The sequence below is a fragment of the Paralichthys olivaceus genome, chromosome 12 (genome assembly GCF_024713975.1).
Source record: "Paralichthys olivaceus isolate ysfri-2021 chromosome 12, ASM2471397v2, whole genome shotgun sequence".
NCBI classification, from domain to species: Eukaryota; Metazoa; Chordata; class Actinopteri; order Pleuronectiformes; family Paralichthyidae; genus Paralichthys; species Paralichthys olivaceus.
This window is the reverse complement of record NC_091104.1, coordinates 23,496,126-23,523,370: the sequence shown is the minus strand read 5'-3', so window position 1 is coordinate 23,523,370 and position 27,245 is coordinate 23,496,126. Positions and strand designations below refer to the sequence as shown.

The following is a 27,245-nucleotide window of genomic DNA, read 5'->3' as shown; positions in this document are numbered from 1 at the left end:
AGTGCACACAAGTAAGAAACGTATCTTTCTGTATATGTATGCTCTGCTAATGTGGGTGCTATTAAAAAGTGCAGTAAAGGATCATTGAGGAAGGAAAACATCAGGACATGTTATGTTGAATTTCTATTTAAATCTGCTCCAAGAGAGGAATACAAGCAACAGTTTATTAGTATACATTTATTAATTATAAGAATAGCAATACAGTTGAAAAAATTATACTGAAAATTTCAGTAAATCTGTCAGATTTATTTCTGATACACTTTTAATAATGATTGAACACAATTGTCATTTATAATAATTTATTCCCAAATCCCAGTATGTTTATCCCCTTAGATCATCACTTAAAACTGAATATTTTGATTCCTATGATTGTTTTGTCACATAGTTTTACAACATGAAGAGATAGATTGAAGCGCAAATTAAGCAGCTGACAAATGACTTCAGGCATATATAAATAACATTGACCATAATGTTAATGAATCACACTCAAGACATAAGAATTACTGAACAATGTAATAATTATTGATTATTGATTAGGATGCTAAAGTCACAACATTATTTAGGTTAGTTGTAGCATTTGAAGCACGGATGTCAGCACAGCAGCCAGGAATATTGAACTTGAGTGTAGGGCGAGCTCTGTTCCCCCATTTGTGGTTGTACCTGGAAGAAGCCAAAAACATACAGGGTGAAATTACTGATGATTGAAAAACATACTCAACTGCATGTGATGGGACAAATACAAGGTCAGTTTAACATTATCCCATGCATTAGGTCTGTAACCTTGTGCTGTAAATTTGAGGCAAGTTGTAGTTGCTCAACATTTGTTCCTGGAGTAGGTACATTAGATTTAATCTAGTTAGAAGGTGCATTGTATTATGATACAAAACCAAGGAGTGCAACTTCATCTGTTGTCAAACCGCTGCCATACATCATGAACTTGAGGTGAATTCTCATTGTGTATTAACGAGCACTACATCTTGTGGTACATCAGTTGTTTATACGAGGTGACATTATTGTCATGAATATTGTTGCTGTCACTGAAATGACAACACAAACACAGACTGGGTTGCACATGTGGCCTCTTGTGGCTACAGGATCAGTGTTGGCTGGTCATTAGTCATTAGTAAGTATGCCACTGCTTGTACAGAGTTTATATTATTAAATGTAATCAGTTGTTTTTGTGTAATCTTGCTTACAAACAAACAACATACAAACCAATACTTAAGGACTTTGCACATAATGGGGTTAAACAACACAATAATGCAAAAAACCTGTTTTATATTATGAATCAAAATTTGTCATACCGGCAATGAAGAGAATTTGCTACTCTGTGATATAACAACAACAGTTCTTGAAACATTCCCAGTGTGTAAAGACCTCCTGCTTCACGCCTAAATTCACTTAACGAACAAATAAACAAAGATGTTTCTTACCCTGTGTTGATGACACACTACTGGCTGATGCTGGTGCAGTTGTTGATTCCGACAGTGATACAGATGATAATGTATTTGTCATGCTAGATGAGGTGGGCGGTGTGGTCGCGCTGACTCTGCTACTGACTAGGTTTAGACCCAGTCTATCCAGATCTTCCTGCAGCTGTCTGTTCACCCAGTCATCAACCACAGGGTCCTCAGCAAACAACTGGAGATCCGTGACATGAGAACCCATGAGGTCTTGGACTGTAGGCACATCCAAATCCTGTAGAATTCAAACGAAACAGTGAAGAGAGTTGGTTTGATGTTTTTACACTCTGTACAATGACCAACAAGGAAAATGTCATAGGTTTAACAGAAAGTAGTTTCATGCCTTTTTCCTGGGGGGATAAACCATTTATAACAACCCAGTATGGATTTATAAATGGGCATTACATTTAAACCCTGGCAGCTTCAGGCTTTTTCCAAGGGTTGGCATAAAGTTCCCAAAAGTAAAATATTCATATGCAGGGTTACAAACATACCTGTCAGCCGGAGGTCATTTTCAAAGTGCCACAAGAGCTTTGATAAAACTTGTGAGCAAAGTAAACTTGCTTTGTATTCTTGAAAAGATGTTCGAAAAAATGTACAGATTGTACTTACACTTACAGGTTTTCCCTTTAAAGAGATACTGCATATTTAAATGTTTATTTTTATGGCTGTTCTTTGAAAAATTGAATTTATAAAAAATCCACAAGTTAAACATGGCTCATAACGACCACCTAGTGTTTCAATCTGTCTTGGACATTTCAGGGCATAATATGGTTTGAAACGTCTCTACATCATGACGTTTATATATTTGGGTGGGTGGCTCCCTGCCACCAACGACAGCTTGAGACGTGGTCAGGCAGTCAGAACACTATGGAGGCCAGAGTGGGTTAACCAGATACTACATTTGTGTCGTGTGCTTTAGCAAGACAATTTGTATGTCGTATGTGTGAGGGGTGGCGGTAGGTAGGCGTGTCCCAGCCCCACCTCCCAACACTGTGTTTTCATAGAGAGACTTAGAGGTGAAGTTACACTTTAACAAGCATGCTTACTGCGATCACACTGGGGTCCAGGCTCTTAAAAGTGTTGACATCCATGTTGATATTCTGTTTTGACAGTGTTTTCACATCTGCCAGAGGTGCTCCACCTGACAGACAAGAGGGGAAAACAAGAAATTAGAGACATGACATAGAGATAGAGGATCAGTCATAAGACAGGTACCGTGCATTCTCACCTAAAACGGATTTAATTAAATTGTAAAAGATGGTGGGACTGCTAGGCTGTGTGCTGAAGGAGGTGTTACTGATCTCATACAGGACTTTCTTCTGGTCAGACGAACATGAAGCCACATTCAGTGTTCCGGCATTTCTGACACGATGGAAGGAGAAGAAGGCACCAGTGTTAGCTCTTACTTGTCATTCACAGTGGTTGTGCTTAGGCATCTTTGAGCTACAAGCTGACACCCACCTGATGCTTTCCGGGGTTATGGTCTTCAGTGTGCTGACATCCAACGAGCAAAGGTTAGGGCCAACAGTGTTGAGCACAGTGCTGTCCAGGGTGTTACCAGAGCTATTTAGATAACTTGTGATGATTGCTTTGCTCTAGAAAAAATGAAAGAAAACACTGTAATGATGAGGCTGGGTTATACTGCATCATGCTGCATCAGGCTATTTAATTCCTCTCCAAAGTTTTTTCTCTCTCTTTTTTTGACAGTCCTTGTACATTTTACCTTCTCTGCCTCCCATGATCCATCCTCATCTTTCATGAGCGATGCCAAAGTGTCGATTTTGGTGATGCTCCACTTGGAGATGTCGTCAATCGATGCTACACGTGACACTGAACCAAGGAATTGGACTTCATTATCCGAAACACCTGATGGGTATGCCTAAACACAACAGAATAAACAATGTGGAGTTACATATGGTGGTGTGTAAAAACACGTCATTCATCATGAATAGATATATCCCAGTCTACACAGCATATTAACATTATCCATGCTAGTGTCACTGTGACATGATAACATTTATATTAGGATAATTCAATTTAATAAAAACGTTATCGTGCCAAATCACAAAATACATTATCTCAATACTTTACATATTCACAATATTATAGAGAAGCCAAACAGTTCCCAAAGTGAGTAAGAATTGGCGACTGTGGAGAGAAAAAACTCCCTCTTAACTAGAAGGAACCATAAGAACCAGACTCAATGTGAGCGGCCATCTGCCTCAATCACCTGGGGTGAGTGGAGAAAAATGGGAAAGGGAGAAGAGGTTGGTGGAAAAGAGGGGAAACTGGCTAACTCCATCGGAGAATGACTAATCCTTGCCTCCATCTTGGCAATACTTTTAATTCAACAGAATTACAAGTATTGGTATTGCTGAAGGAGGCACGACAACAATAGCATGTAAACCACTGTGAATTAGCAGGTGGGTTGCTAAAAGAGAGTGTGTGGACAGAATGAGGGTAAATATTGAGGGAAAATAGACTTGGTGGGAAAGAAAGCAACAGATTTAAGTGGGGATGAGGTAGAGCAGAAGCCAAAACACAAACACCAATGGAACAGGAAGTTATACAACACGCTCACCAATTTATTGATTTGTTGGTCAGTTATGTCTCTGAATTCAAAACCTTTTTTTTTCTTTGTGTAAGTCTGTAATTCTTTAAAAAATATATATGCCTTATATTAAAAAGTCAATAATATACAAGATTAAGCCATTCAACCGTTCATGTATCAAATTTACCTGGTTAAGTTTCTTCAGAATGATTTTCTGGAAATCGTCATCATCCACTTTCTCGCAAATGGAGTTGAGATTGTCCTTCAGAACAGGGACGTCCAGGCAGTAGCCAAATTGCGTCTCATCATAGCCAAAGGGGAAGGAGGGATCACTCACTGTCATTTGGGTGATGTTGCTCAGGGTGCAGCCTTTTGTGAATAATTATAAGTTAGAAAATGAGAAAAACAAACATACACACCTGTTTTATACAGTATGTAGTTTTTACAATACAATATACAGCTAGAGTCCAAGGTGACATCTTCAAAGTGCTTGTTTTGTCTGAAATCTTTGGTATCAAACTTGACTGGACTTCAAACTGGACTATAAAGATATAGATTTGAAGCAATAAAACCCACACCCACAATTCAATAGAGCAGACAGAGAGGTCTGATTCAGTTATCATCAAAATGTTACATTTCTCTCAATTAATTGACCTATTAATTCACTAATGAATCCAGCTCCAGTATCAGCAACAGCTTTGTAAAACAGAACACAAAAAAACTGAACCTTTACCTGCTCCCCGTTTTGCCTTGCGCGCACTTATCTGTTTGAACAGACGTTTGAGCTTCCTCTTCTTTGTCTTACTTTTCCTCAGTTTTGGCATAAATTTCTTGAGATACTGTCTCTTTGTTTTCTGCAAAAGAAAAAAAAAACACATAACATGACTTGATTTAATACAAAACATACAATGGATTAGATGTATCTTTGGTGTGGTAGTGTGGTAAAATGAATCAATAACATGGGAACAATCCGAGGTAGTAAAACACATACAGTTTTTAGATTTTCCCAGATGTTTTTTGTGAAATACAGAGGAAGGATCCCCAGGTCAGTCAGTGTTTCCTTGTTCCAGGTGTTGATATTTCTGCACAGAGAAGACACATTCTTACAGCTCAGCCTATTGCTTGGCTACTCAATTTATGCAAGAGGATTTATTATTTAATGAGTCCTTAAATATACATAAATAATACCTAAAAACAAAAGATGGTGATGATTTGCGTTCATTGGATTCAGAAAATGTTTTTTTCTATCAAAAATCTAATCACACAAAAGGCAAACACCAGCAATGTGTTTGTACATCTCTCAACAGTTTCTGACTCTCTGTTTGTGACGTTCAAATTTACATTGATCCTGCAAAATATATTTCTGTTGCTGGCATTTCCGTGAACTGCTTTGTATAAACAGCAGCAAGATGGTGCATGTGGGACAGACTCTAAACCTTGACTACAGCTGGCCTCATCAATAAGGCCCAGGACCCCATCATTGCACTGCTTAAATGTCCTCACCTGTGACTTTGGATTTTAAATTTCCCGCCAAAAGCGGCCATATAATCATTAAAATTGTACATATCCACATTCATATTGTACTCATCTTTGTCTAGTGTTAATAATATTCATATTCATACCTATTTTTATATTTATGCTTAAACATATAACGCAGGAAATTCCATAAGTGTCACAAAGTTCACTGACAAATGTGTTGTTAATTTTTCAAACAATGATGGAGCTCTATGGCACAGAGATATTTAACTGAATCAGGTTTTGGCTCGATACAAAAAGTTGTTAGTGACATCAGCTGATTGCTGGTTATGATATTTTATGGGAATTGCTGACAATATAAACAATATATTATAATATATTAAGAATAATCTCAATGGCTGTGAATTGGATTCGGTTCTTGTACCCGTATGGTGATTTGCTAGACAGCAGCAGCTTCTCAATGGAAGCCACCTGGCTGGCAGAGAGATCTTTGCAGACTTTGAGTTTTTCCAGGATGAGATGATCAGCGTTCTCGATGTAAGAGCCATTCAGAGTGCAGGCCATGTTTCCAAGGACCTCCACGTTGTCTCGGCTCAGAGTGAAGCCTTTTATGCCCTGTTCAGTTGAAAGATTTGAATAAACAGAATCTATTTTAAAACAGTGCTGAAGTTGAGACCCACAAAGTATCATACAGATCAATGATAATTCCCTCTCCAGACCACTTTTCTGATTAATTTGCACCATCTAACGCTCTTTGCAACAAATGTGCTTTTGCACACGGATTGCATGCATCTATTTAATTTAATTCAAACAACTTTTGGAACAGCTTGGACAAAAAAACATATATAGACTGGTCCAAGATAGGATAATAATAAAAGAATAATAATACGAATATGTGAGAATTAGTTATAGAATAATTGTAGAATAACTAACAGATCTAATTATTCTAAGTGGATGAAAGATAAGCTACAAAAAAGGCAAGGGTTTAAGAATTGATGTGCCATTTAAACCACGAATTGCAGAAGGGATAAAGGATTTGGAGGATTAGTTTTGCAAGATTAGTTTTTACAAGAAAAAAGCCACTAGTAAGAACATGTTCAATGGACAATATACTTCATAGGTTTTGTTGGTTACAAAACCCAAATTGTTTTGCTTCAAGCTCCGGTTATCTTGGAACAGATTTGGACAATTTTATTCAAACTGTTTCTATCTTTTACTGTGAGACTGTGAAACCAGCAGATAAAGGAGAAACAGATGGAGGTTTTTAACAAAAGACTGAAATAAACAACAATATGCAAGGCTGACAGCACAGGAACGTATTTTGCTGAGCAGGGGAATTCTCTGCTGCCTTCATTTCATTGTATTTTATATAAGCATCAGTATGTTTATACTCAACATACACTTAACTCTTGCAAGCTTCGATATTTCTAGATTAAAGAATCCTCTGTTATATTATAAGTTCATTTTTGTTTCTTGTAGTAAATCGTAATTTTAACAGCACTCACCAAGCACGTCTTGGCTTCACTGAGCAGCAGCGAATCCTTCTTCAAAATGCTGGAGGCCACAGTGAAGTCTGCACCACCAACTGCAGAAATGTATGACCTGCAGTTGGCTTTCTTGACATCTTTTTTGCTGTAATAATTACATATAAAGATTGGAATCAATCGATAAACAAACAATAAAAAGTAACAAATATACGTTGTTCACTTTACTTGTGTCAACTTATAAGGTCAGAGGAAAAAGATGCTCAGAGAGACTTACTTTAAGTACAGAAGCATGTCAGAAGGATAATCTTCGAATTTCTGGGAGATGTCTCCATTGAGCAGGTTGTACATGCAAGTCAGCTGTAGAAAATGATGAGAAAACAGACCATTACGAACTGCTACACAAGTTGTAAACAAATACATAACACAACACACAATTTTTGTATTGTACATCCAATTTATTTAGTTAACTACAGATAAAGAGCCATATAATTGTATTTTAATTCAAGTTGAACAGTTTAGTTTAACATAAATTTCATTTGACTTTACCTGTGATTCCTTCAGCACCACTTTGGCCCTGCGCTTCCTTGGTCTGCAGGCACGGACCAGGTCCCGGATCTTTTTTTTCTCCATTTTCTGCGCTGAAGTACATGTGAAGCCCTGCAGCATGGATGGAGAAAGCCTGTGGAGAGAGAGAGTGGAAAACCACAAACAAAGTTAAATGGCATGGAATACATTTGCGGCGAAAAATAATTTATAAAAAAAAACCACTCAAAAAAATAAATAGTTGACTTGGCTGGTTCACTTACTGCTCTGTGTCAAAGCTTGCTGTACCCAATGTCCCAAAGAACAGGGCAGCCTAGAAGAACACAATAAACAGAACTATTCAATGTCAGTTACAGATACATATGGGTGAGACAACACACACAAGACATGGGTTTTACCTAATGTCAACTTTCAATAGCTTTACCTGATAGTGCTAGGAGTCAGATACTTTCAGCATTTACTGTGTACTTTGAAGCTGACCTCATTCCATCTTATACCTTATTTCACGCCTGGAGCACTAAGTAAATGTAACAGGAGGTTTGTAGGTTGTTGATAAGTATCTCCAGTAATCAACTGATAATCCCAAAATAATTGGATTTATCTCGATTGAAATTTTGGAGTCACATTATATGCTAATTGATCTGTTGATTCCAAAACTTTTTGATCCTCAGCAGTCTTGTTTCAAGGCAGACCACTCAACCGAGACTGCCCTCCTTGCTGTCACTGAGCAACTTCACACTGCTTGAGCAGCCTCTCTCTCTTCTGTGGTCATCCTTCTAGACCAGTGGTGTCAAACTCAATCACAGAGAGGGCCAAAATTAAAAACTTGGACTACGTCGAGGGCCAAACAGGGTCAACATGTATTGAACAGGATAGACAGGATATTGGATAAAGTGCAAAAAGAAAACACATTTAGGTCGGCTACATTCTTCTTCTAGTTTTTTTTTAGCCAGTTCATGAATGTTTGGGGTTATGTTCTTTGCTGTTGAAACCGTCAAGATGGAGTGAAGGTGTTAATTTAATTTTTGAAGGTGTTGAATTCACTAACACCATATACTCAGCAAGTGAGGAGGGGCACTCGTTCTGTGTGCGTCTAGCCAGGCATTGCGCACCGTGGCTCAGCCATTGGAGCCTGTGCATGCCGCCTGGCTCTCCGGCCAGAGTGAGATAGAGAGATAGATAAGCCTAAGAGACACGGTGAACTTGCCGGGACAGGCCCTGGGATCTCTGGAACGCTGGAAAAATATATATCAACAAATGCTTGGCTATGAGTGGAGAGGAGCGCTCGCTCCTGGCTGGTTTGCCTGCTAGCACCATCTTACCTCTGCAGCTCATCCAGAATGTAGCAGCTTGACTGGTCTTCAACCTACCTAAGTTCTCTTACACTACACCGCTCCTCCGCTCACTTCACTGGTTACCACTGGCTGCCCACATCCGCTTCAAGACACTAGTCCTGCAGTGAACAGATCAGGTCCAGTCTACATCCAGGACATTGTTAAACCTTACACCCCAGCCTGCCACTCTACTCTGCATCGGCCAATCAGCTTGCTGCTCCCTCACTGTGAGGAACATCTAGCCACTCAACAAAATCATGACTGTTTGATTTCCTGGCTCCCGAATGGTGGAATGAGCTCTTCATTGGCATCAGGACAGCAGAAAGTCTGCAGGCTTAAAACACATCTCTCTGTAGTTTGGCTTTTTTTAAAGCTAATTGTACTTACATAATTTTTGCTGTTATGGGTTTGTACCCTCATGGTTGATGCGATTGAATGTAAGTGGCTAATGATATGTAACTTCTGTGAAAAACATAATCCATTTAATTTCTGTCATCTATCTGTGACCTCAGTCTAAACATATTTGCATTCAATTTTAAAAACCTTCACTTCATTCTCCTCTGTGTAAAACGATTCACTGACCTGATCATGTTTCCATGTCTTTCTGTTCATCACATTGATGTTCACAGTCTTCTCAGTAAACGTCAGCAGAGATGGTGCGATCTCAGTTGCCATGGCATCTGGGACATTCAGCACCACTTTGGCAGGACTTGTGTCCACGGAGACAATCTACCAGAAAATGACATGCATTGAAAACCAAGATCATAACTCAAAATGGCTGAGGTTGAACTGAACCACATTTTTCTTTATACAGTTGATGAATGTTATTTTCTATTTAAAATTGGTGTATATAGAAAGGACTCAACACAACATGGTTGTATTTAACATGCTACCATTAAATTTGTCAGTGCATCCTTACGTTTACCAACATATGCAATGAAATTTACTATTTCAACTGAAGTGCAGAGTTTACATTGGCTCACAAGGCTCTAACATGTATATAACAATAACAAAATAAATGAATAATAAATAAAAGAGTGTTAGAGTGTAAAAGCCTGTTGTGAAGTTTTTTGTGAAATACGTCTCTGGACACAAATAAGCACACATCAAAATTACACATACAAATGTAGAAATATGAAAAGAGAAACATGCAGAGGTGGCCCCGAGTAGTGTCTGCATGGGGATTCAGAGAAGAGAGGATCACCCTGTCATTCTCATGAATGTACTCTGATAACACATATAAGCACCCTGGTATCAAAGGTGTTGTTAACATACTTAGATATCATGTTGTCTGTGCTCCCCTGAGCCTAAAATTAACACCCAAAGTCTCAGCCTCAGATGGTTAAGATCTCAACTTGAGAATCATGAATGACTGAACTGTATCTTGCAAACTGACACTGTACCTTTTTGACAAAGGTCTGTTGGACAACGACAGGGGCTGCCAGCATGCTGGAAACAAAGGCGGGGCTCTGGGAGATGCTGAGTAGCTCAGAAGCTGGAACTGCGTCTATTGACTCCGATGGAACTCCGCTAACAAGAGCACCAAGAGATTCCATGGAGGATCCACTTGTGATCTGTTTAATACATTTATACAAACATTAATACATATGCGTATATGCAAAGCATTAAATTGTTATTTTGTGTTTTTTACTCAACCAAAACCGGTTTTGATTTTGAGCTTTGTTAAGAATAGTGCCCTCACCTGGAAGCCTCCTACGCTCATGGTCCGGATGATAACACTGGCTTGGACTGTGCTCCAAGTGTCAACTTTGCTCAGCATAGATAAAGAAGAAATCAGCACTGCTGGGTCAATCGAAGAAATCTTGCTGATGGTCAGGGCTGCACTGGCACTGCCGAGTGTCGCAAATGTTGCGGGTGTGATGGTCTTAATGTTGGATGCCAGAGCAGTAGACGCCTACAGAATCAAATGAGGACATTTAAGTGTTTTATAGTTTGATTGTTGTGTGAGAAGAATCCTGGACAGCCTTTTCAAAGCATTGTCAGAGAGGCATGGAGCAAAGGTAGAATTTAACACATTTAAATAATAAACAAGCTTGAAAATGAAAACTTGCATGCATTTACTTGCATACTTGCATTAATTAGAAACTGTTTCTTTAAACATAATTCTCTTTACATTTAAAGCTGTTTTTCAGACACAAGCTCATGTCTTTTACACATGAAGAACACAGCAGGAGGTTCTCCACTTCACAAGAACACTGAAAGCTTCGGAGCGTTCAGGTGAGAGGTGGTGCTGCAGGCAGGGGCAGAACGTATTGTATTAATTCCATTTCTGCGAAGATAATGTGTTTTGGTTTCAGTACATCAACAGTGATGTGTAACCAACTGGTCTCTTGACATCTTCGCCTGTGTCTTCCAAGTGTATGGCTATGCTTTTTCTGAGATTTAAAAAAAAAAAAGATTTTTGTGCCTAGAAACGCAGTGAATCTTTCCAAGGATCTCCTGATGTGTTCTCACAATGACTCATTCGGACATCCTCTGGAGTTTTGTTTTGGGCTGGTAGGAAAAAACTTCTGAGAAAGTCCAGAGCTTCTCAAATACAGCCCCTCCAGGCGTGGACATGTCATTCCATCATCGTGCAAACACACATCTCATTCATGCTTGTACACTGTAAACCTGATTCAGCAGATCAAATTGATTTAAATTGCGGTAGCTTTGGCTGGGGGGTATAGCGAAGTCGTCCTCCAACCAAAAGCTCCCTGTCTTCCCCATCTGCATGATAAAGTGTCCTTGGGCAAGTTACTGAACCCCAAATGGCCCCTCATAGAAAAAGTGCAGCACATAGATGCATTGTATGAATGTGTGTGTGAATGAGTGAATGGCAAAACTGTACTGGAAAAGCGCTTTGAGGGATCATCAAGACACTATAAATACAGACCACTGACAATTTTTTAAATATAAATACAAATTTCGAACCCCAGAACGATTTGATTTATATTGTGTTCGTGTGTTATTTTTGTGTTGTATCCTTAAAAAGCATTTTTTCAAATTTAAACTTTATTTCTGAAGAATCATTAAGAGCTGGTACCTCAGGGTTCACTGTTGTATTGCAGAATGTCGCCATCTCTTTCAAGACAAGTAAGGTGTCATTCTCAGTCACAGAAGTGTACGCTGCACTTGGGAGCTCATTGGAGCACAGAAAAGCTCCTGGAAGCCTGAATGGTAAACAAATACAATATCTATGTATCCAAATATCCATATACATTTTTGGACGTATTGTGTAAAATGTTGTTGTGTTGATACTTACTGCACAAGGCTGAAGGTTGGGTTGAATTCAAATAGCTGTGAGACATAATAGTCGGTCACATTTTCTGGGATGGCTGTGTTATTGAAGAGTTCCAGGTTGGCTCGGTCCTCCAAGAACACTTTAGCCTTAAATAATCATAGCAATGAAGAAGTTGTTTTATTTCTTAAAGAGGCATTTTTTCTCAGTTCATCTACAATAATATAATCATACGATGGAAATATGTTCAAACAAAAACAGATTATGAAAGCTATGGCTAGTCAAATTAAATTAACTGTATTTATCAATATGGAGTTGAGGTTAAAGTATAAATTTTAAGACTGTGCCAGGATATGGTGGAGGGCACAAAGCTAACACTATGTTGCTGATGCTTGACATACTTGACTGGAGGAGATGAAGGTGGCTAAATTGTCGGGAGTGATGAATGTCACAAAGCTGCCAATGTAACTGACAAACCAGGAGGTTGAGTTGAGTTCTGGATCATTGGCATCGTAGCATCTGGGTCCAGAACCTATGAGAACGAGGGGAAATAATAATAAATGCATAGACAGTAAATTCATTACTATATTGGTACAATAATAAAAGATAGGTTCTCAGAATAAGGAAGCATTTTTCTGACATATTGTTGAAGGACATTTAATATAAACATCCAATTATCTGAGTCTAATTCACTACATCCCTTAAGCCTGTTTCAGAGATCAACTTGCCTCACATATGAAAAACGCTGCAGGAGATTGTTTGGGTCAGACACGTTCACAGCAAGAGCATAATGTCATAATGAGAGTTCAGGTGAGGGGTGGCTCTAGAGCACCGCACGCAGGAGGCAGGACGTGACGTATACATTTCGCTACAGAAATAATTTGTTTCTGCTTCTACATGTATAGCATCTCTTTTTTCATCCTGAGATATTTGTATTATTTGTGTTTTTTTCAGTCTTGCATCCACTGCGTGTTAGAAATGTGATCAACATGCCCACTCGCTCGCAATGAATTTTCCGGACATAGTCCTGTTGTAGCATACCAAGAGCTCATTGAGACATTATCCACAGTTTTTACTTGGGGACTGGCAGGACAAATGCAAATGTCCACAGCAATTAACTCAGACATTTGCGTTGTCTCATACAGCCCCTTCAGAGAATGTCAGGAGAAGGTCCGGAGTTCAGTACATGTCTGAAAGCAGTTTCAGTGTTATTTTGAAAAGTTACGCTATTTGCCCACATTATTTTATAGATCTGGGTGAAACTTCCCCTCGACCACCACTATTAACACAAAGTCAAAAACTGTACAAGTACTGAGTACAAGGACCAATAATATAAGGTTGATAAAGATAGAATTCCTTGAATTTTACCTACCAGAGCTCAAGTAGGTCTTAATGGTGGTGTAAACATCAGCCTGTCCAAAGTCAGAGCTGTTGTATGTGAAGTTAGTTCCCATTACAGAGACCCTAATTAAGAGGGAAAACACACAAATGTTTATGTCATTGATCTGTATCTGTCCATCTGGGAGTGACATTGTGAAAAGGAAGCTTACAGTTTCTGGAAGGCAACACATGTAGCATTCTGCACTTCAGTGGGGCTGATGAGTCTCTTGTTCAGGAACTTAAGATAGTTCCTCAACCGATGGTCGAACCAGGATGTAACCTCAGATCTGGTGTTGCTGCTCAGGGCCAAAGGCCAGACACAGGGGAGAGTCACCATCTTCACATTGTCTGGAACATCCTCCTAGCATCATAGACAAGTTTTAATGAGAGACTGCATTGTAAAACAAATCATTTAAGACTTGTGATAAAATAATATATCGTATGAAGCATAGTTTAAGCTCAAGCAGAGCACTGAAATGACGTGTATTGGCTGACAAGCTTCAGCCATTTGCTGTGTGCTTATTTGATGATTTTCTGATTTGTTGCCGACATTATCCCCTGACACTTCCTCACTGTTACTGAACGGCACACCAGCCTCGTGGTTTGTCACATCCTGAGGAGACCCCAATGACCCACAAGATGTACAATGTACGGCTATGTACAACTAATGGAGATGCCATCACATGGCTTTTCTGTCAACTGAAATATAAAGGGGCTTTGAATTTGTTGTGGGAGGTGTCGAGGTTTTATTAATTTAATGCAGTAAATTCAAATGGGCAAATGGGAACAGATCAGGATGAGGCTTCCTACTGAAATCTGACCGATTACACTTCTTATTCCCTCGAACAGGCAAATAAGACCTTCTTCCTCCTGTCATTAAAGTATACAATGGCACTTCCTATCTAAGGAAATACGTTTCCTTGAATAAGAGGTTCAATGTTTTGGACGATATCTCTGATATATGTCAAGACTAGAATTAAATATTCTCCATGTATCAACATGTGAAAGTGGTATTTCAACTTTCAGACAAGGGTCTTACATTTTCTAGGAAGGAAGGAGTGTTGTTGTAGTTGTTGAAAATGACACAGATGTCAGAGTTGTTGTCAATCATATTGGGTTGACTGAGGAGCTGATTCAGCTCTGAGGTGTTGATGGTACTTAGGAGCTGAAACACAAAGAAAGGGGGGAAATGAATAAATAAAATAATTGCAATACTCAGAAAAACATTTTGAAATTACTACTGTATTACCCCCTGGGACAAACACATCATGAAAAGGAATTTGGTGAAAACGTATTAACCCCACTGTTCAAAAGAATATCCGCAATCTGTATGAATTTCTAGATGGATTCTATTATATCACCTCTGATTCACGTGTTGCTGGCAGAAGAGATGTGAACGTGGACACATCTGGGAATCCAAAGCTGCGGAATGTGTCTTTCAGATAGATGTACAAGCTTCCACCATTGTAACATTTCAGAGGTGTTGGACCTGCATTAAAAAAATACACCACAACAGTACATACATAATGGTAAATGCCGTACATAATTTTCTACATTCTACAAGATTATTTATAAAAAGATCTTTTATACAGACCTTGGAGGAAGAGGAGGATATTTTTGAAGATTTCCCTTTTAGTGTTGTTCCTAAGTGTCGAGTGTAGCGTGTCCAACAGTGTGATGCTAGATTCAGATGAATATTAGTCAGAAATAATTCAACAATCAGATCACATCACAATGACAATTACGACCACCACAGACACACTTACATCTCTTGGCTGCTATTACAACTCCTGTTCTTCCCAATGTCAAATAAAGGTGTCACCAGGCTGGGAGAGAGGTCAACCAGGAGAGGGCGCAGGCGAACCCTGAGCCACAGCAGGAACTCTGTGTCCTTTATTGCTGGAGAGGACAGATTCCCTCTGTCATATACTGCCTGGAGGAAGGCAGATTTCACCTCCTCTGTGTAGTCTGCCGGGTGGGTCTAGAGGGTAATGAGAGTTTGCTGAAATTAAATAGTTTTAGCCTCCATAAAAGTATAAAATATTTGATTTTCATCATGTTAGAATTTAAATATAAATCATAGCTTTCTAAAAAAGTCCAATACTCATAAATGTTTCCTTTGCTGTGGTCAAGGAAAGATGCAAAGACAAAAATCCACAAAGAGTTAGAAAAAGGGGGATCGGGTGATTGAAAAAAGAAGAGTATTTGATAGGCGCATTTTTCACCTAATTGTTCCTAATTGAGTAAAATGAACCATTAGTATTTCAGCAGCAGTTCAAGATAAGAGCTATTTCTGTAAATGATGAGGAAAGGAGCTCTTATGTTTCCTATCTGATCTCATTTTGCATATTAGGAACACAGGACCATCCTTCATAAAAGGAAAAGAGAAAATGCCACAATATATTACTGTAGCAACATTTAAAGCGGCACCATGTTGTAGTTGCACCTGAGTGGAACCACAGATATACTGTTAACCTGTTTTCTTCTTGGGAAACTATTCAAAACATATGGAAATCCTCACATGATTATCTGATCTTCAAAATCAGTCAATATAGATTTATTCTCTATCACATCCTGTCCCGTTAGTTTGAAAAACAATTTTATTTTGAATTTAAAGAAACAATATCATCATCAAGACTGAAATGTAATTTCAATCACCTGATTGTAAAATGCACAAGAAACATTTTCTCTATAAAGTAAACTCCTCATACTGTCTGAATATCATTTGATATTACGTCTGAATGTCATTTAGTTTTGTGCAGTGTGTGCGCGAATGTGAACGCGGCTCTGGATGAGAATATCAGAAGACATTTAGTCAAAAACATGATGTAAGTTACGCTGTTTTCGAATCTTATTTGAATGTCGGGGCTTAAGGACACTTAGATGAAACCGCAGGAGCAGTTTGGGGGCATTTTATGTTATTTTTAATAAAGAGGTGGTCAACATTAACTTTGATTAATTTGGCTGCAACACTGTTTACCCTTGAAACTGTCATGAAAACTTAAACGATTTTAGTTTGGACAAAAAATGGCAGGCTTCACAGAAAGGACCCCCCTCCATGTTAATATAAAGTATTTAAATATAAAGGGCCCATTCTATAGTAAAGAAAACAACATACAATTTAGATGAAACACACTGGTGAAAACATTACTACAATTATTTTATATTCAATTTTTGCCAAAAATCTTACACACTGAACCTTTAAGGCAAATTAAAATATATTAACTATTAATAGTGTAAAGTATATAAGTATATTTAACTTAAATATAAAGTGCAAAACTCTTAACAAATATACATACAAATCACATCGTAAACAAACCTCACCAAACAAATATAATTTACGACTAAATAACAGCTTCAGCGCAAAACACAGCAAAATACTCCAGCTCCAAAACCCTGCTGATGTGCTTGGTATGGGGTGTTGTATTCTGTGCATCGCCAGGTGCTTTATTAAGTTTGTCTTGTTCCTCACCTGCTCCCCTCCTCTACTTCTCTCCATTTAGAACCAAGTGGATACCACTACAAGCTGTTGCTCCCAGGACGGCCCAGCTCCCCACTCGGACATTTGCTGCCTTTTCCGGTGTTTAACTACTTTCGCATAATATAAGGCCACACTTTTGGCTTCTTGTTGTCATGTCGACTCCAGTTTGAGATAGCTAGTATTTGTAGGCTACATACTGAGAATGTGTTTCCACCAGAGTTAATGTTAACTAGGCACATGCAGTGATGTTTGTTTCCCATAAGCAGGGCAACTATTTCAGTAAAGAGCTCAGGCACCAAAATGAGGCACCAAATTCTGTTTTATGATAGGTACCAAATGAGTAGGACCCAGTTTCAGTACCCAACTAGTAGTTATTAGCTACAGAAATGTAATAATGTAATGTTTGATTGTTAAAATTGAAACAGATGGTGTGTTTACATTAGGTGCAACGTTAACCACAGTGTGAGTATTACTGATAAGAAGATACATTTTAGATGTTCACCTCAATGGCTGGTGAGACTGTGTCAAAAAAAACACCGTAGTCGTCAGGGTTGATGACTGCCATGATTTTTGTCACGTCTTGCATCGTCTTTAGCTGGGATGGAGTTGCTGCCAAGTTGGCCAGCTGATCGAGGCTGAGAAGATCTGCAACCTCCACCTAGAAGTGCAAGCAACATTTCAGTGAGTGAACACCAACAGTGGAACTTTGACCTTTTATGGCATGTGTTAGTCTGGTTAGGTTAGCACTAGACCTTCCATGTTACACAGTGAGCTGACTTAAACCCTTCACTAATGGAGTGCCCAATCTAAATGCCTGTTTAGAACAGGCTGTTTACTTAGCAGGTGGTAATTTTAATTCCAGCTGTCTGTCTGAAACTGTAAAAGTTGGCTCTCTGAAATGTAGCTAAAAGTTGCTAGATTGCATAATGACGTCACATGTTATGGTGATACATCTAAGTCCCATACATTGCGTTGCCGACCGGCATCCTATTCTCTTGCAAGTTGGATATGTTGTTTGGTCATTGATTATGTTTTTGGTGGAGTGCGGGTGGGGACATGGGTGATGAAGGGGTGAATTTTGTTGTATTCATTATTATTTTTTTATTTATTTTTTTTATCATTGAACCATAACTGATTGACCCTTTTGTGTGTTTTTAGTCGCTAGTGAGGGTGAAAGATGCTAAATCTAGCAATAAAGTCACTAAATTGGAACACTCGACTCAATAGGCTTAACAGTAGAAATGTACCGTTTGGCTCTGACCTCTTCCTAATTAAATTCACGTTTATTTGAATCCCTTTAAGTAAACATGTTATAGCCTCGTCTACTTACTTAGACTTCTCCTTCTTCTTCAAACTTTGCACTGTGTAAAAATAAATAAGCATCCACTGTGCCAGGATTTAGGCGAGTCTGCCTCGCCTCAATGATATGCTAAGTTGAGCTGAATGAGTGCTTGCTTGCAGTGCTCATAGCAGGAATGAGATTCTCTGAAATGTTCACATTTTAGAGAATGTAATTAATATTTTCCATGTTAATGATGCATGAGGCCTATTTCACCCACCCACACTAATCCGGAAATGTTTTTTATGTACAACATATGTTGCAGAGTGAAGTTAAACTTTGTTTATCATGCCTGGCTTACCTGCAATGCATATTTTCATAAAATTAAACTGAATTTGCTTTATTACGATTCACGTGTGGCATAAATATAAGTTTAAGTTTAAGTTTACTGGTGTTATTTTTTCATACATTGCATGTCGACTCAGAGGTTTTTTAAGCTATCAACACAATCTTCACACCCAAGTTCAAGTTCACAACTTTTCAAAATAGAAACTCTGCAAGTGTAAAGCATTGCAGCAACAAAATGAACATTGTACTTTTACTTTGAAGACAAATTGCCAAACAGGAATTAATGAGTTAACGAATGTTGTTGTCATTAAAGAAACCAGCACCTATTGCATCAGTCTAATATGGTGAACTAATAAAAAAATGATGTGGCGGTGATATTGACTTGCGGTTTGACATGGTAGCTGGCTGCTATCGTAGTTTCTGAGGACGTAGGAAGACATTCAAGAAGTGGTGACCATTATCTTCAATTATTTTGGATTTGGATGCAAAAACAGTTTTACTGACTCAAAGACTTCACCCATCCCTCCATCGGCATACTGGTGAGTAGGTAAAATAAATTTTCATTTTTTGGTTCCTTTAAGAGTTTTTTAATTTCTCATGTATTATGATTGAAACATAGTCCTGTCGTAAGCCTGTTATTCTTCAGTATGTGCAGCAAATGATTCCTGATGATCCTATGTCTCTGTGCAAGAGCAACAAGAATAATACAAACATAAAACTTGTGCGCACAAGATTAAAAAATGTTTATCTAACCCTTCAGTGCTCCGTTCTAGCAACCATGGCATTAAAAGGAGAGTGTGAGACAACTCAATATAGCTCTGACTCTCTCTCCCCCAGTGCCGGCCACACCCATCTCCACAGATGTGTTTGTAAATTGTGCTGCCCCATACAGATGTTCTTTTGTTGAATATAATTTGACCAAAGTCAACATAAAAAAACTATACCTACATCAAATATTTTGTGTACCATATGTGCTTTTATAGAGAAAATGACTTTTAGATTAACTCTGAAAATTAGTATTTTGTCAGCCCCTGAGTGTCTTAATCATATTAGTCATAGCACTGCTAGGGAAAGGTGAACTCAAAAATACAACACACAGATATTCATCAAAAGGAATTATTAAATTATTAGGTTTGTTAATCAAAGGTCAGGGTAATAGTAAACTCACAAAAAACAGGTTTTTTGGCCTATTACATAAACAAAGATAAAGGTCACAGTGATCTTATATTATTATGCATGATATTTGTCATGAGCAACTGCAGGTACTGAAACTGCAATGGTTAGCAGAGGCAAACAGCTGCTAGTCATACAAGCTGGTCATTCTGTCAGCTGCGCCACCTGAGCAGAAGTGATGACTGACAATTCAGGGGAAAAAACAGAGATGACTATGCAATCAAACAACAACAATCGCAAAACAATAGTTAAGACTTTACAGTTGGCAATGAGAAAATGCTGCAACAGCAGTCTCCACTCACACTGGAGAAGTTGGGATTGAGGTCTTGCAATTCCTTCAGGGTCGCAAACTCAGAGAAGGGGCCGATGTTCGCCTGTAGCCATTCTGTACTACCATTGACCGATGAGACACAGCCAGGATCTGCAAAGGAGACAGAAACAAAGACGTTGGTGGAATGCTGCCACTGTTGTGGCCAAGACATGAGCTAAATGAGCCTTAGTGTCTGCCTTTACCTGAGGAGTCATTTCTTGAGAGGAATGGTTTGACCAAGTGTGTGAAGACTCTTTGCTGTCTTTTTCTCTCCATGGATTGCCTTTGGTCGCTGAATACCTGGATGCTGAAATTTGAGAAAGCACTTTACACATCTAAACAACAGGACAACTCCAGGAGCTTCTACAATCTGGTTCACACTGGTGAAATATATCACACGTTTGCTTACACAGTCTGGTATGATTGGCAGCTGAAGTTCTTGGAGCTCAGGCAGAATAGGAAGTTGGAGGATGGAGAGGCCAAGAGGGGACGCAATGTATGGAACCAGCTTCTGACAAAGTCAACACTCTGTAGCTCTGCCTGGCTGAAGTTGGCAATTCTGACCTCTCCAAGAGCACCAAGAGCATTTGACAAGGATGGGAAGCTGTCGTTGCCAGCCTGGGATTGGAAAAAATCACTTTGGTTAGGAGTCCGATTTCCCACGGGGAAACACAGATTTGGTGAAATTGTGGGGCTGGATTTACCATGGTAGCAAATGATTCAAGAGCCTGGTCTATTGAAGTCAAAGCTTTTTGGAAGAGAAGCTTCCAGGCCTCCACCGGGTATGTCCTGTTGCTTTCCAGTGTGCATGACACCAGTCTCATCAAGTTGCTGGGTGTGAGATGTGTAGCCTTGAAAAAAAGTAGGCAGCACATTAGACAAAAGGATCCCAGAGCTGATAAAGATGTTGCTCAGGATTGCAATGTAGCAAAAGCCAAATGTTTACTAAGCTAATCGACACAAAAATAAGCTTACAGAGGAACAGGCGTGCTCGATGACGGTTAAATTGCACACGGCTTCAGAGGAATTGCCAGTCGACAAGGTTTGGTTGAGTTTCGATCTGAGAAAAAGAATGAAAATAAAATCATTGTCATCTTAGTTAGGCTGCGTAAAGGAACTCTGCCTATCCAAAGTCACCACGGCAGACAACTGCGATTCACCTACCTATTGACGGCAGCACAGATGAGGTCCTCTGTGAAAAGGCACAATTTGAAGATCAGATTTTACACTCTCAGAATGTGATATTGTCATCACACTTGAAGTCTATGGCTTTTTCAAAACTTACCATTGACCACGGTCTGTTTGCACTGCAGACAAGCAAAACATAACTGTTACTCATGTGGCAAAAGCCACTGAAATGTAAAGTACTTTAACATGACCTCCTTAACAATGTTCATGTGCCAAAGGTGTGTCTTGTACCGTTTGACCAAATATGATTTCATTCTTTTAATCCAGGTCGTTTTCCCATACAAATGAACTTACCATCAAGGACTCTGCAACTACGCAACCTGTTTGAGAGAAAAATGAAATGAAGGGATGGCATCAATACAACTACCATCACAGTGGTTGTAATTGGCTTGCCTGAAAAAAAGTGTATCAACGTACGTGGGAAAGTCCTCTTGAATGAAGCTATGGCGGATCTCACATCATGCGAAAGGTGTAGTGGCAAGGATTCCGAACTTTGCTGAAGCCCAGTGAGTCTGAAGGGAGAAAATAAAAAATGTTTGTGACTTGTCTAGAGCCACAGTTTGGCATCATGCTAACCCAAAGTCTCTGAATTTGGACTTCAGAAATATCATGTCTTACATAGCTGCGAAGGATGTACAGCTGATATTGCTTGGGATCACCACCAAGCTGCCAGGATGGAGGCTGGCCATCACAGAGGTCAAATAGACCTGGAACCACAGCTCATAGTCTTCAGGCTCAAAGTCTCCAAATCCTGGAGCAAGGCCTGTTAAGGTCAGGTTCAAGATGGTGTCTCGTACAGCTGGGTTTTCGATCAAGGTGATGTTTTTCTGGAAGTGACAAGATTTTCACTTTTTCGTTCAAGAGGATGACTTACCACGTTACCCTCAAATTAAAACAAGTTTGGTGACATAGGGTATCTTTGTACTTGGGTGCATGAGGGACATGACTTGGCAATTATCTGCAACAATGCATCAATCAAGCAGGTCGGAAATGCATCATTTTGTGTCAAGGCTGTGCCACTATTTGGCCTCTGCAAACATGCCCTGAGCCCGGGGAAAACTTTACACCACCTGTTTGTCAGACAAACAAGTGCAAAAAAATGGCCATTTTAAAATAAAGCGTTTACCTGAATGTTGATGCGAGCAAAAGCCTGGAAAAACTGAACAAGCTGTTTGTCATCGTTGGAAGTGTTCAAACTTTGGAACACCTCCCTTACAATGGTCTCATTCTCCAAAGCCCCACTGTCAGCATCCAGGATCAGCTCAGCCTTCTGGTTTGGTGAGAGGGAGACCACAACTGCCTCCTAATGACACAAACAGAGGACACACAAAACGCCTTTCTTTTTGACATGGCAAAACCACTTCTGTGTGCAGACTTTCCAAGTTCTGAATATTGTGCTGCTATTATCAAGATTTATTTGTAGTGACATCTATGACTTACCACGGAGAGGTTGAAGACTTTGAGTTCAGAGTATTTGCTGAATCTAGCAAATCCACCCAAGTTCGTCTTAAGCCATTGGGCATCACTCTGAATTCCCTGTCTACAACCTGAGACCAGTAGAGAAACGTTAGCGTGCACACCATTTGGCAAGAACAGTTTTTTTATTGATACACACGACACAAGTCCATTGCCAGTTTTCTTCTCCATCCCATATCAGTATTTGTGAAAATTTCAAGCCCATGGACAATCTCACACAAACAACCACATGGCGCAGTTTATTGAGGAAGCCCTACCTGGCTCTGTGACGACGCGAGCAGATTTTGTCAGGTAGGCCAGCAGAACATCTGAGAGTTCTTTTTGTCTGTGGACCCGCATTTTAGGGAAAGCCTTGTCCATCCCACTCACACTGCAAAAAGTGAAAAGAGACATTCTTCCATGGTCCCTCAACAGTATTTGTGTACTTTGGTGCAGTGCAATCTGGTTTGTTTGTAAAATGCTACTCACACTACGTGGTAGTTTGTGCAGTTTATTGTTGAGGTGGCATTCTCCAGCATCACTGCACTGAAATTGGCGAGGAAAGGAACCAGTCTCACTTGGAACCACTCAGACCAGTCTTCTGTAGTGAACTTTGAGAAATGGGGACTGATGATGTTGAAGGTCCTGTTCATGACACGCTCCCTCACCAAAGGTTGGAAGTCAGGGTCCTGTTGAATTACAAAACGAGGGGATTCAAACACCAAATGGTTGACATATCTATCAGAACTAAAAAAGCCTTTTGGATGACGGTGGAAAAGATTGCAAGAAACGCAGCCGGGTCCAGTTGCCCATGTCGATCGTACAGCCCCCAAACACACAGTTAACAAGTCGTTAACATGCACAACATACAGGATACTAGCTGGTATGTAACAAACTACTCGATATCATGCGGTCCCCTACAACTGCTGTTATGGTTTACACAAAAATCGAAGGAGTGCCTTTGCTGAGTACAGAGCCCAGGATTTTCTTTCTTCCCCTAGCGTCGAGAGTAGCCTACCTTTTCATCCTTTACGAGCTGTGTGAGGAATTCGGCCACATTGTCCAGAGCATTGCCCTCCTCAAGTCGCACAAACACACGGTCGATTTGGTCTGTGTCATTGGATGCTGCTGAGCTCAGCGTCAGCTGTGCCACCTGGGCAGGAGTGAGGGCCGACAACGATTCGGCCTATGAATGGAAATCAATAAGCAATCAAACGGCAGCAATTGCAAAACCATAGTGAAGACGTTTCAGTTTGCAAGGGGAAAATGCTGCAACAGCAGTCTCCACTCACACTGGAGAAGTTGGGATTGAGGTCTTGCAATTCCTTCAGGGTCGCAAACTCAGAGAAGGGGCCGATGTTCGCCTGTAGCCATTCTGTACTACCATTGACCGATGAGACACAGCCAGGATCTGCAAAGGAGACAGAAACAAAGACGTTGGTGGAATGCTGCCACTGTTGTGGCCAAGACATGAGCTAAATGAGCCTTAGTGTCTGCCTTTACCTGAGGAGTCATTTCTTGAGAGGAATGGTTTGACCAAGTGTGTGAAGACTCTTTGCTGTCTTTTTCTCTCCATGGATTGCCTTTGGTCGCTGAATACCTGGATGCTGAAATTTGAGAAAGCACTTTACACATCTAAACAACAGGACAACTCCAGGAGCTTCTACAATCTGGTTCACACTGGTGACGTTTGCTTACATAGTCTGGTATGATTGGCAACTGAAGTTCTTGGAGCTCAGGCAGAATAGGAAGCTGGAGGATGGAGAGGCCAAGAGGGGACGCAATGTATGGAACCAGCTTCTGACAAAGTCAACACTCTGTAGCTCTGCCTGGCTGAAGTTGGCAATTCTGACCTCTCCAAGAGCTTCAAGAGCATTTGACAAGGATGGGAAGCTGTTGTTGCCAGCCTGGGATTGGAAAAAATCACTTTGGTTAGGAGTCCGATTTCCCACGGGGAAACACAGATTTGGTGAAATTGTGGGGCTGGATTTACCATGGTAGCAAATGATTCAAGAGCCTGGTCTATTGAAGGCAAAGCTTTTTGGAAGAGAAGCTTCCAGGCCTCCACCGGGTATGTCCTGTTGCTTTCCAGTGTGCATGACACCAGTCTCATCAAGTTGCTGGGTGTGAGATGTGTAGCCTTGAAAAAAAGTAGGCAGCACATTAGACAAAAGGATCCCAGAGCTTATAAAGATGTTGCTCAGGATTGCAATGTAGCAAAAGCCAAATGTTTACTAAGCTAATCGACTCAAAAATAAGCTTACAGAGGAACAGGCGTGCTCGAGGACGGTTAAATTGCACACGGCTTCAGAGGAATTACCAGTCGACAAGGTTTGGTTGAGTTTCGATCTGAGAAAAAGAATGAAAATAAAATCATTGTCATCTTAGTTAGGCTGCGTAAAGGAACTCTGTCTATCCAAAGTCACCACGGCAGACAACTGCGATTCACCTACCTATTGACGGCAGCACAGATGAGGTCCTCTGTGAAAAGACACAATTTGAAGATCAGATTTTACACTCTCAGAATGTGATATTGTCATCACACTTGAAGTCTATGGCTTTTTCAAAACTTACCATTGACCACGGTCTGTTTGCACTGCAGACAAGCAAAACATAACTGTTACTCATGTGGCAAAAGCCACTGAAATGTAAAGTACTTTAACATGACCTCCTTAACAATGTTCATGTGCCAAAGGTGTGTCTTGTACCGTTTGACCAAATATGATTTCATTCTTTTAATCCAGGTCGTTTTCCCATACAAATGAACTTACCATCAAGGACTCTGCAACTACGCAACCTGTTTGAGAGAAAAATGAAATGAAGGGATGGCATCAATACAACTACCATCACAGTGGTTGTAATTGGCTTGCCTGAAAAAAAGTGTATCAACGTACGTGGGAAAGTCCTCTTGAATGAAGCTATGGCGGATCTCACATCATGCGAAAGGTGTAGTGGCAAGGATTCCGAACTTTGCTGAAGCCCAGTGAGTCTGAAGGGAGAAAATAAAAAATGTTTGTGACTTGTCTAGAGCCACAGTTTGGCATCATGCTAACCCAAAGTCTCTGAATTTGGACTTCAGAAATATCATGTCTTACATAGCTGCGAAGGATGTACAGCTGATATTGCTTGGGATCACCACCAAGCTGCCAGGATGGAGGCTGGCCATCACAGAGGTCAAATAGACCTGGAACCACAGCTCATAGTCTTCAGGCTCAAAGTCTCCAAATCCTGGAGCAAGGCCTGTTAAGGTCAGGTTCAAGATGGTGTCTCGTACAGCTGGGTTTTCGATCAAGGTGATGTTTTTCTGGAAGTGACAAGATTTTCACTTTTTCGTTCAAGAGGATGACTTACCACGTTACCCTCAAATTAAAACAAGTTTGGTGACATAGGGTATCTTTGTACTTGGGTGCATGAGGGACATGACTTGGCAATTATCTGCAACAATGCATCAATCAAGCAGGTCGGAAATGCATCATTTTGTGTCAAGGCTGTGCCACTATTTGGCCTCTGCAAACATGCCCTGAGCCCGGGGAAAACTTTACACCACCTGTTTGTCAGACAAACAAGTGCAAAAAAATGGCCATTTTAAAATAAAGCGTTTACCTGAATGTTGATGCGAGCAAAAGCCTGGAAAAACTGAACAAGCTGTTTGTCATCGTTGGAAGTGTTCAAACTTTGGAACACCTCCCTTACAATGGTCTCATTCTCCAAAGCCCCACTGTCAGCATCCAGGATCAGCTCAGCCTTCTGGTTTGGTGAGAGGGAGACCACAACTGCCTCCTAATGACACAAACAGAGGACACACAAAACGCCCTTCTTTTTGACATGGCAAAACCACTTCTGTGTGCAGACTTTCCAAGTTCTGAATATTGTGCTGCTATTATCAAGATTTATTTGTAGTGACATCTATGACTTACCACGGAGAGGTTGAAGACTTTGAGTTCAGAGTATTTGCTGAATCTAGCAAATCCACCCAAGTTCGTCTTAAGCCATTGGGCATCACTCTGAATTCCCTGTCTACAACCTGAGACCAGTAGAGAAACGTTAGCGTGCACACCATTTGGCAAGAACAGTTTTTTTATTGATACACACGACACAAGTCCATTGCCAGTTTTCTTCTCCATCCCATATCAGTATTTGTGAAAATTTCAAGCCCATGGACAATCTCACACAAACAACCACATGGCGCAGTTTATTGAGGAAGCCCTACCTGGCTCTGTGACGACGCGAGCAGATTTTGTCAGGTAGGCCAGCAGAACATCTGAGAGTTCTTTTTGTCTGTGGACCCGCATTTTAGGGAAAGCCTTGTCCATCCCACTCACACTGCAAAAAGTGAAAAGAGACATTCTTCCATGGTCCCTCAACAGTATTTGTGTACTTTGGTGCAGTGCAATCTGGTTTGTTTGTAAAATGCTACTCACACTACGTGGTAGTTTGTGCAGTTTATTGTTGAGGTGGCATTCTCCAGCATCACTGCACTGAAATTGGCGAGGAAAGGAACCAGTCTCACTTGGAACCACTCAGACCAGTCTT

The 27,245-nt window shown here is 40.1% G+C and overlaps 1 protein-coding gene across 1 annotated transcript; it reads right to left on the bottom strand.

Annotated features, from left to right (window-relative positions):
- Positions 1–157: 157 nt before the first annotated feature.
- LOC109627859 (uncharacterized) lies at positions 158–20,370 on the bottom strand. The gene is made up of 29 exons (XM_069536021.1): positions 20,273–20,370; positions 20,062–20,180; positions 17,462–17,617; positions 15,245–15,459; positions 15,073–15,158; positions 14,840–14,967; positions 14,518–14,643; positions 13,649–13,839; positions 13,471–13,562; positions 12,500–12,630; positions 12,123–12,247; positions 11,904–12,030; positions 10,560–10,772; positions 10,261–10,431; positions 9,440–9,586; positions 7,787–7,836; positions 7,527–7,659; positions 7,255–7,337; positions 6,999–7,125; positions 5,918–6,108; positions 5,009–5,099; positions 4,751–4,871; positions 4,205–4,386; positions 3,190–3,345; positions 2,928–3,061; positions 2,695–2,828; positions 2,513–2,607; positions 1,434–1,698; positions 158–660 (listed from the first exon to the last, which is right to left on the bottom strand). The coding sequence occupies exons 1-29, from the start codon at positions 20,343–20,345 to the stop codon at positions 560–562; spliced, it is 3,963 nt and encodes a 1,320-aa protein (XP_069392122.1). The 5' UTR covers positions 20,346–20,370; the 3' UTR covers positions 158–559.
- Positions 20,371–27,245: the final 6,875 nt, after the last annotated feature.

Coding starts and splice junctions, on each gene's coding strand:
- LOC109627859 (XM_069536021.1), bottom strand. CDS start 20,345: ATGGAGAGAAAAAGACAGCAAAGAGTCTTCACACACTTGGTCAAACCA. Junction 7,837..9,439: donor AGACATGGAAACATGATCAG/GTCAGTGAATCG, acceptor GTGTTCTTCTAG/GCTGCCCTGTTCTTTGGGAC. Junction 3,062..3,189: donor GATCATGGGAGGCAGAGAAG/GTAAAATGTACA, acceptor CATTTTTTCTAG/AGCAAAGCAATCATCACAAG.